Source organism: Hippoglossus hippoglossus, chromosome 11, assembly GCF_009819705.1.
Source record: "Hippoglossus hippoglossus isolate fHipHip1 chromosome 11, fHipHip1.pri, whole genome shotgun sequence".
NCBI classification, from domain to species: Eukaryota; Metazoa; Chordata; class Actinopteri; order Pleuronectiformes; family Pleuronectidae; genus Hippoglossus; species Hippoglossus hippoglossus.
Window position 1 is genome coordinate 2,284,340 of NC_047161.1, and position 10,919 is coordinate 2,295,258.

At 45.9% G+C, this 10,919-nt stretch overlaps 2 protein-coding genes across 4 annotated transcripts in view; both read left to right on the forward strand.

Annotated features, from left to right (window-relative positions):
- LOC117770959 (tapasin-like) overlaps nucleotides 1-10,919 on the forward strand; it is a 1,175,540-nt gene that overhangs the window by 273,077 nt on the left and 891,544 nt on the right. The window lies entirely within an intron of this gene.
- The window catches only part of pvrl2l (PVR cell adhesion molecule related 2 like), a 220,870-nt gene that overhangs the window by 91,960 nt on the left and 117,991 nt on the right, over nucleotides 1-10,919 (forward strand). For all 3 annotated transcript variants that reach the window (XM_034600878.1, XM_034600877.1, XM_034600876.1), the window contains exons 2-3: nucleotides 4,181-4,293; nucleotides 6,452-6,695. In XM_034600878.1, the coding sequence (XP_034456769.1) occupies nucleotides 4,181-4,293; nucleotides 6,452-6,695 (357 nt within the window). The remainder of the gene's footprint in view (nucleotides 1-4,180; nucleotides 4,294-6,451; nucleotides 6,696-10,919) is intronic.

Below are 10,919 nucleotides of genomic sequence, written 5' to 3' on the forward strand. Positions count from 1 at the left end.
CGGCTGTCTCTCCACAAAAGAGGAGCAGCCTGAACCTGCTTTTATACCTGAGCCACAGAAGCTGGAGGACAGAGGAATGATTAAATGTAGTGATCACACAGTTAACCCCGGCTACCTCCTCCAAGGATGTCGGAGCAGAAACCGAAATGTGAACCTAAGTGTCCAATCTTCTGTCCGTTTGAATGAGTCCGTCAAGAGCAGACTGTCTTATTTAAAGAGTCAACACTTCATTATGACTCGTTCTCGAACTTTTTGCTCCCAATTTATTCGTGTATCGCTTTAATTTCCCGGCTCCTCGTGGGTGCGGACGACGTGAGCGTTTCTAGTTTGGCCCATGTCTCATCTGCTAACATGGAGGAGGGCGGGTTAATGACCAGTAATGCAGGTCAGCCAAAACCCCACGGCGATTTAAATCCAGTCTGTGGGGAAAAGCGTCTCGATGTGGTAGATGATCTGCAACAGAGACACTTGATCATAACTGACAGAGACAAGCTGCAGAGCTGTTTGAGACCTGTCGACCAAAAACAACCACCTGTGACTTCACGTCGTTTATTTTTTGCCTTAAACAAACGGATTTTTCTCCCGCTGCACTCGGTGGAAGTCGAGTTGGACCCGAGCCTCGGCCAGGCGTAGACTGAAAGTCAAAGAGGGGCGGTGGATAAACGAACGGCCTGCTGCTTCCCTCCCAACGCAGCCGAGGGATGATTCATACCTAATTGACATTTAGACGCTCGTGGCGTTTATCTGTTTATGTGCAGCGCCGGAGTGTAGACCGACGCAGCGTCAGCATGAGGGAAACGCTGATGGGCTCCACGTTCACATCCAAATCACAGACGCAATGAATCACAGCTGTTTTGTTTTGATTTTGTTTTTTTTATGTCAAGTTGACATAATCTGACATAATCGACTTGATGCCAGTTTTGTCAGTTTTTATCTGGGTGATTGCCGACAGCTGTCAAACTGTAAAATAGGACAAATTAACATATTAGAGAAGCTGGTGCAGGATGAATTACTTTCACTTGTATGAATGATGAAGCTCATTTTATTTCTTTTCTCCCTCTGTTCACTTGTACTTGAAAACAAGTGGAGGATTTAAAAGCAATGAAAACATCCACGTGACATTTAACAGCAGCAAATAACTGGTTGACCCTGAAAAGCACCAGCACACAGTGGAGATGGTTTAGTGGAGGTGGTCACGTAGGTCTGAGCTGCAGGAGGAGGAAGTTTCCTCCGTCTCATCCTCTCGTCTGGTTTCTCTGAGCCGCTCGGCTGAGTCTGCACCGGGCTGTTTGGAGTCAAGCTCTGTGGAAATGAATCCTTTCTGATGCCATCTCTCTTTTCTCGCTGCTTCTCCTCCTCTCACTCCTCATATCACTTTTTGGCCATTTTCAAACTTTCCCCACTCTGTGGCCTCTTTTTGTTCCCTGTGATTTTCAGTCATTCCTCTTTATTCCCTCCTCCCGTCTCCCCCTGCAGCTCCATCGACTGCAGTCTCTCTCTGATTTAGTCACTTAACTTTTATAAATCTCCTTCCTGAGCTTCTCTTTTATTCTCTTGCATTTAGCTTTTCCCCCCATGATTTTTTCCTCTTTTCTCTCTTTCAGCTCAATACTTTTCTTTACTTTTTTGTAATTGACCACAATGGAAAAAAAACGAATTGATTCCTGGCTTCGTTGAGAGTGCGTGTGGTTGTGTGTTTGTATTTCTCCTTCTGTATGAACAGTATGAGCTGTGAGTCTACTTTTTATAATTGGAGGAAATGAAATTGAACGTGTCTGCAAACGAGAAGAGAAACCGAAGGTGAGGAATCATGTGATGGTGCAGGAGGTGAATAACTGAGGTGAACTCTGAGCTCGTAGCTGCTCTTCTTCTGGATTCAGGTCACGGAGAGAAAACTTCTGTTGGTTTGCATTCATGTGTTTTGCATGTGTGTGCACGTCTCTGTCGTGCAGTGGGAACGAATAACTGCTTTGACAGCCCATTGTCTCCCTGAGGGTGGAGAGCGAGGTTCAGTGACTGAGTCAGGCTCATGTGCACTCACATCACAGTGAGACGCTCTGATTTATTCACACACACACACACGCACGCACGCACGCACGCACGCACGCACGCACGCACGCGCACACACACACACACACACACTGTGAAGCGAACACACTCTACGTTTGACACACGAGATCCATTCCTGCACTCATGGGGGGGCACATGGACCCTTGCATGCTTTAAATGAAAAACAATCAGCACACACGCACACACACGAACGCACAGTAATCACACAAACACACACTGTGAAGCGAACACACTGCTTGACGCACAGTTCCTTCCTGCACTCATGGGAGGGCACATGGATCCATGCATGGTTTATACACAAACAATCAACACACACACACACACACACACACACACACACACACACACACGCTCACTTCACTCTCGGTCACTGTGCCTGTGTTTCACAGCTGATTTGAAGGCTGAATCCCAGTCAGCCCAGTCACCTCCGTGCTGCGACATGTAACATATTGTCCTAATCAATCCCTCACACACTAAGAGGCTTTCTGCGCTGGAGCCACCCGGGGCTCGGCAGCGGTTAGCGAGCGCTTATCCCCTTTTTCGTGTGAGGCGCGTTCCCTGCAAGAGTTTTATCTTTGCAGGCGCAGCGTCTGGCTGAGGGGACGCAGCGCGAGGGGGAGAGAAGATGTGACAGACAATGACTCTTTCATTTGAAGCCTCGTGTGTTTGTATGTGGAAGCCGGCGAATGCACAGAGTAGAGAAATGCATTAATGGAGGATTACAAGTTGTGCTCTGATCCTTCCTCTTTTTGTTTTACTTCCAGATTCAGTTTCCCACTCTTTCTCCCTTTTCAGAATTACAAGTTAATTTGAGTTTATTAATGTCGAGAAATCGTAGATACGCAATATACTGTGTTTACATCTCAGTTATTTAAAAGCTGCTTGTTGACAACTAATCCCAATGAAAAGAGCCACTGCTCAGAAGCAGGGAGTCTTGGTTACAGCAGCTGTGCTTTTAATGAGCACAGTTTTCACAAGGTGCACGACAGCACGAGGCTGACATGCACTTTAAAACCACACAGCATTCGGGAGGGTTTCCTGTTGTTGAGCAGAATTTGTCCTGCTCGTAGTTTTCCTGCAGCGCTCGCATGCAAATCCTGTTTCTGCGGAAAAAAGCCTCAAATGCATTTTCTGCTACATCAGTTTCCTTTGACAAATCCGTCTGAAATTCAGTGGGAGCTTGTCTCCTCTGTGGAAACTGTTTGGATGCAAAGACCTGACAGATTCTTGTTTAGAGAAACACGAGAAAACAGCGAAGTGACAGTTTTTAAACAAAAAGGGAAAAGTACAGGTTGAGGAGACGTGTTGCAGCTCGGCCACACACGGTGGACTGCAGGGTGTTCAGGGAACTCATTCCACTCGGCCAAGTCGAAGCAGGTATCCTGACGCGGCCTGTGGGTCAGCGGAGACGCTGCTCGGCTCTGACCGTCCACCTTCCGTCTCTGGTTTAGTCTGAACGGACGGGACAGCTCTCCGGGCTCGTCTCTGGCGAACCTGCGCTGACCGACCGTGCTCTCGCAACTCTTCTTTTCATGCTCACGCAAAGAGACACAGGTGCCTTCAGCTGAATTTCAAACGGATTAAAGAAGCAGCATCGCGGTTGTCGGTGCTGAGGTGTTGCTGGAGGCCCCCCCCCCCTAGTGACGCCCCCTGGTTGGCGAGCGTTACAGTAACGAGAGGAGCCTGAAGGACGCTGGCTGAGCCGCCGCCGGAGGCCTGTAATCAAAGGCTCCGATTGTTTTCCTTCCTCTTTAATGAACTCGTCTTTGTTTCCTCGCTCTGTTTCCATCAGGCGTCTCCGTAACCTTGTTTTTAAATCGTCTTGAACACATGAAGGAGGTCGACCCTCCCATCTGACAAACACAGAACCAGTGGGAGGGAAGAACATCCATCACAGGAAATTCATGTAAACGGCATCAGATTCCTAATGAAACAGAGAAGTGATGCTCCGTGTTTACCGCTGCTCCCTGTCTCCGCCGTCTTCTTCTATTTTCACTTCAAACAAACACGTTATTAATTATTCAAAAACTATTGGTATTGTGGATGATTGCATAACTCCCTCCCCCCCCCCCCCCCCCTCCCCCCCCCCTCTCTCTCCACCTGTCTGCAGGTATCAGCGCTCAGAAAGTGCGAGTGGAGGAGGAGCTGGAGGCGTATCCCACGGAGTCGGTCGACCTGCATTGCCAATTCATCGACGGAGCGGGACGGACCAAGCTCACACAGGTGGGCTGATGAGAAGCAAAGGGGGGAGGGGGGGGGGATTTGGGGAAGTGGAAGAGGAAGTGAGGAGGCAAAGGGAAGTGGTTGAATCCAGGCGAGCTTGTGTCGTACACGGACGAGGAAGCTGTTGACCGTCTGACACAGTTCAGCAGGGAAACAACTGAACACCAACATTTAGAAGAAAGGTTCAATATGAATGTGATCGATGTGAATTAGTTTCAGAGTGAGACCTGGATAAGTTTAGTCGAGCTCAGTGAAAACCATACGACTCTCCTGCGTTTGTCAAAGTTATTTCCTCTGCCGAGAAGGTTATGTTCCATCCGCCTTTTATTCGTAAAAATATTGATAACATATATACATTTTATTTGTATATTGCTTTTCAAGGAACCCAAAGAAACTTTACAAAAGATAAAACGACAAACTTACAAACAATTTGAAAACAGTTTTCTAGCTGTGTGTTAGCAGGACTGTGCAGAAAGTACAAAACTGATTCCCATTCAGTTTGTGGAGGCGTGGGACACGACCCCCCCGCAGAACTCACTGACCCGAGTTGGTGGATCCGAATAAAAGGGCACATCAGAGCATTTTTCACTTTTCTCTGTAGCATATCCTACATAATGAATTCAGTCTATGTAATAATAATAATATAATAATAATCTTTTTTTAAAGAGTACTTTTCAAAACACATGTTACAAAGTGCAGCGAGTTAAAAACAGACATCAGGTTTAAAGCGGGTAAAATAAACAAGTGTATAACTGCCAGTGCCGTGTAAAATACTCAATAAAATATATTCAAAGAAAGTTAAGACTCAGGAAAGGCTCTCAGATAAAAGTATGTTTTAAGAAGAGACTTTAAAGAGTTCACTGAGTCAGCTGACCTGATCTCCTCAGGCAGGTTGTTCCAGAGCCTCGGGGCCCGGCCTTTAAACAATCTGTCCCCCTCAGTCTTTAGCCCGGGCCCCTGGAACAGACAAGACACCTCTGGCCGAGGATCTCAACGTACGTACTGGTGTGTGCGATTCTGAAAGGTCGGCGATGTAGCGGGGGGGGGGGGGGGGGGCGAGGCACATGCAGTCGCTCCAAGGTCGCTCCAGAGTGACGGGCGCACAGACTAAAGTGTGAGAGAGAAGTTCTCACGGGAAACTTAATGGACGATAACACGAGTGAGCATTCTGCACACAGCTACACAATGCAGCAAAACAACAACCTCCAGGTCTCTAATGTTATTATGAGAGGTATAAAGCAAAACTTTCTGCAACCCATAATTAATGGGAAACACTGTTTGACACGGCGAGATTAGAGCATAAGCCTTCGCTGACCCATAATGCATCCTTCCATCAAGTTCCTGTTCAGCAGTTTTTGTCTAATGCAAACAAACAAACACAGATAGCAACAAACAGACAGGAGTGGAAACATCATCTCTTTGGTCAGTGTCTGTTGTAAAAATCCATATAATGTTGTGTGAACTGTGTTACCTCAGTAATATACCGTGTAAATCTTAAAAGTCACATTTTTTTTGTGAATATTTTAATATTTCATTTGTGTCATTGCCAGGGGTTTCTCCTCATGCAGCTCATTTCATGTTACTTTGAATTTACCAGATGAAGAGATCTGAGCGAACTGAAAACTCCTCTCTGCTCAGGATTTATTTAATCAAAGCCCAAATGACAGCTTGTCTTAAAACCACCTCAACTCTCCTGATGTATCATCATGCACCAAACAGACTCAATCACAGAAAGCACACTTCATTTGATCCTGGTGGGATCTGCCCCCCCCCCCCCCCCGGAGTTATGGATGGAATCAATCAGCAATTTGTCAACATAGAAAATCTGAAATTGCAGATCTACAGCTAACGAGGGAGCTCATGCACTGATTTGTGCTGTCGTCTAGGTTACCACCCTCCTCCTCCTCCTCCTCCTCCTCCTCCTCCGTTAACCTTCCTCCTCTGCTCTCACTCATCGCTTTAGACTTTTACTAAACATTTACTGATAAACTTTATTCTCTTTCCTCCCTGGAATGTCCAGTTTAGCCAGTTTGTATCTGACGATGTCACTTTGAAAGCTTGAAACTAAATCCTCTCTATCATCATCATCATCGTTATCATATTGGTTCATATCCTGGGCAAACAGTCACTACCTGTTCTCATAACCTCTGTCCCCCAGGTGTCTTGGATATGGGAACCCTCCGAGGGCCAGAGGGACAACATTGCTGTTTACCATCCGAGCTACGGACAGAGTTTCCCCAACTTGGCTTTCAAAGAACGGGTCGTGTTCCTGAACAACAGCCTGGAGAACCCGTCCATCAGGATCTCTCACCTGAGGATGTCCGATGCCGGTCGGTACACCTGCGAGTACGCCACCTATCCCTCTGGAAACGAGCAAGGCACGACCACCCTCATCATGCTCGGTGAGTAGAGAGCTGTCACGTGTCCACGTCACTTTACATACACCGAACAGAGACAGCAAGCTGCTGCATGTTTCAGAAGCAGCTGAGAACTTGTCATGTTAACACGTGAAGGGTACGAGCAGCAAAAGGTCAACGGCAGTTCCACTCTCCGCGTCTGAAACAGGTTTTCAAAAAGCTGCTCTGCAACATCAGCCTCGACAAGCGTCTCCCCAGCCACCTGCTTATCACGGCCTTCTGGAAGAGAGGATCCCATCGGACCCGGAGTCTAAGAAGAAGCAATTTAAAGCCTTTGAAGAGAATTCTCTGGGCGCATCCTGGTTAGATGCAGCATGAAAAACAAGGGAGACGGGGGATTGGAGCCGGGTTAAGATTCAGGTTTAGTCTTTACTGTGTAGATGTGTTGAAGTGATCCTCCGGCTTCGGGCTGCAACTGGAGATAAACTGGTTTGGTTCCAAACCGCACTCTGGCTTCAGCCGACATGTTTATGGGATTGTTTTGATTTTGGAAGTTAAGATATTGCTCAACATGCACTAGAGTGTATATAGATATTATATTATAGATACAGAGCAGTTCATAAATCAGGCTTTATTCTTATATTCACTTTTCTTACAAACAATACGACACAAAGTGCTTTACCATCCACGCACACAGACACTATTAAAAGGAACTGAAGAAACTTTAAGTTTCATTAATCTGAAATGAGGAAACACCAAAGGCAGGTAAACAAAGAAAGATCAAATGATAAAAAATGAAATTCTAAAAAAGATATAACACCAAAATGCTGGAAGAGGAGAGTGTTGTACTAGAGATAAAAAGCAAGGAACACAAAGACAGAAAGTCAATAAGTAAGAAACTAATTGGATTGATGAATAAAATCAGAAGAAACAGTTAATAAAGAGTCTAAAATGGATAAATAAACAGATTTTGAGTTTGCTTTTACAAATACAGACGTTTTCTGCTGAACTCACATTTAGGTATTTGGGTGGAAACAGGCACAAAGTCCTGTTTGTAACTCTGGCTGCTGGAAATGTATGTATGTTCCCGACAGTAATGTGGATGTATTAGACAGTTGAGTCACTCAGAGCTCGTTCAGACCTGCTGTTCACGTCCGTCCTGAGTGATCCCATCAGAAAGTGGTCGCTCGTTACTTGAGAGTCACGCTTCAACTCAACCGAACAGCCAACATGTTGACAAACCAAGGTGTGTTGACCCGACCGTCCTCGTAGACGTCTGACAGACGCAGCCGCTGAATTGAGACACAGATTATATGAGATGAGCAAACGATAGGATTCGAACCTGCTTGTTTTTATCCTCTGCACAGTTTAATCCCTGTTGATGCGCAGCTTGGACGACTGTAAACACTCACTGTTCCTCACGTACGCAGCCAGAATGTGAAATGTGTAGGATTTCTTTAAGTTACCTCGGTGCCTTGATTTGCGAGTCTGAGTGGATGTTCAGTTGCCGTCAGCAGGGGACACACATCCTGTTTGTAATCGGAGACAGCTGGTGTTTTTCATCCACCCACCGTCCTCCCGTTTGCACTCGGTTTACAAAGGAATCAGACGCCCGGTGCCTTTCTCTCCACACCGAGGAGGCTTCATGCTTGAATGTGAAGAACAACAGTTCCCTCTTCTCTTACATGGAAGTGCTGTCCTTACAGTAGATGGCCCAGAGCGTCGGAGCTGGTACGATAACGAGAGCACGCGTGGAAACACTGGATCTACTCAAGTCGTATTGTTTGCAGGGAGTCCGCCTGCTGCTTCCTCCTTTTGTATCGTATGGATTTTGTTTGTCAGGGTGAGATGTGGGAGAGACTTTGTCCATTTCGCTCGCACAAATTGGGTGCAATTTCAGAACAGTGTATTTATTCTGTCGCAGTACAATGAAGGGGAAGATTTGAATGACAGCTGGATTTCTGAGAAAGAATCTGGAGAATTCAGGTGTGTTGACTGTGTGTTTTTAATTTGCTCCTCCCTCAAACGAGGGTTTGGCGATTCTTATCTTCCAAACTAGCACAGAGGCCGCTCTCTCCTGTAAGTGGCTGTGGAGATGCTGTTCAGTAAGCGAGCAGTAATTCAATTTAATTCATTACAGTACGCCGGTAGCTGCTGCCAGCGAGCTTCGTGGAAAGAAGTGCTCTACAGTTCCTTTCATGTGTTCTCCCAGCTGGGCCAATAATATTTTTCCTTGCTAGTTCTTCTAAGTAAAAACCCTTCGCACAACAATAGGAAATCCACCTCGGGAAGCTCCTCTCACACAGAACAGAGCAGGAGATGCAGAACTTGGCCGTCTTGCAGAGAAAACACGCAGATATTCTGGCGGGTTTGCAGACGGATGTGGACTAAGCCTCCTAAACTGCTGCTGCTGGCACAGAGCGGGAGCAGACTGGGAACTACCTGCTGGAGAGCTCACTGAATCACCTTTTGTCTGGAGCTGGCGCTGCCAAGCTCTCTGGGACACATTCTCCTCCATTTAGAAAAATGCACTCGACGAACTCCGTGTCCCAAAGTCACATTTCATCTGATTACCTCGGCCACGGAGGTTATGTTTTCACCCCCGACTCTTTGTTTGATTGTTACACAAACAAAACTGGGCTGATCACCAGGAAACCTCAGACGAGCTCGACTCTGGAGAATGTCGGCACAACTGAAAAAGACATATTTTTTCCCTGCGTTTAATCTTGCGGAACATTCTCATTCTCATGCACATGTTATATGAATCTGATCTCAATATGCAATATGGTGATAAAGTGGCTCATCAACCTTTGGCGGACTTATACGCCCGTCTAGTCAAATATAGAATCTATAAGTTCCAATCACATTGGACCTTAATGAATCTACAACAGTACCCCAATCATATCGCAGCTTACTTCAGTATGAAAAGCTGATCATGACAGCCCATCGTATTATAACTTATAGGCGACAGCGTCAGTGCCAGGAAATCCTATTACCACTTATCAGGGTGCGGATGAAGAATCCCTCGCCTGCCAGTGATTATATGGTTTTGGATGGTGCCCACACAAAATGATTTGTGGTTGTTTGAGCTGCATCGGTCATCGTGTCGCCAGCGGGACAGCAACACATCTGGGAAAGTCCCTGAGATGAATAACCTGCTCAAAGAGATCAGGACTGAGCTGGATGTGAAGAGGAAAGTGTTGGTGCAGTGCAGAGGTCAGAGGGGGGGGCCGCACTCTGACGGGTCACTGGCTGGACTCCATGCATCCGGCGAGCGGTGAATAAGTGGCAGAACTGCAGCGAAGCTTTCTCTCAGCCAGACGTGACTCAGAGCGGAGGCTGACGTTGATGGGTGGACATTTCTTTTCTCTTTTTTCCTGGCTGAGCATTAATGTTATTAAAGTCCAGAAAGTCAACGGGCAAATGAGCACCAGCAGTCTGGCCCCTGCACTGAAAGTCTAGTTCAGCTTTGAATTAAGCAAAGCCCTGATTGCATTTCTCTGTTTTTCAAGCATATGTTATATTCAATCTCAGACCATGACGATGCATATTTACTTAATTTATATACAAACCACAATTTCAAATCCATGTAATTAATATTTGTCTTACGTAAACTAAAAATCTGAGTTTTCACACTTACTCTAGGATCTGTTATTTAAGAGGGTTTGTAGTTTATGACCCGGGTGTGAACACAGATTACAAACTGTGGCTGTGTCTTGTTTCCCAAAGTCCCTTCCCAGCTTGAGATAAATCTGCAGCTCTTACAGGCTCAGACATGATCATGCAACCATTAGTCTATTATTTCCCTTCAATTCAATCTTTAATTCAAAGAGGAAAATATCTTATTTTGGAAATTGCGGCCATACTCCCACTTTAGGAGAGTGCACACAGTGAGTTCTATGAATCTAGAAGAAAAGTGATGTAGAAATATGTTCACAGAAACTGCACTGGTTGGCGGAGTCGTACATTTTCCCATGACCTGTGGTAAGAACAGCTGGAGCCACCTTTGTCATGTCTAATACAGAGATTACAGTTTTTATTGTGTTTAAACTTGTCACATTAGACTTTTACCACCCGTGGGTCAGTTCTGTGTCTGTGACACTTGAGTTTTCAGGTAAATAATAGATTTTAAAGAATGCTCCTCTCTCCCTCAACACCAGCTGCTCAGACATTCTTCAGTAAAACATTGTGACCTCAGTCAGTGAGACAGACGTTGTAGTTTCAGCTCCCGGGTGAGAATATGTGCAAGGTGGAGAAACAGGGTCTTGC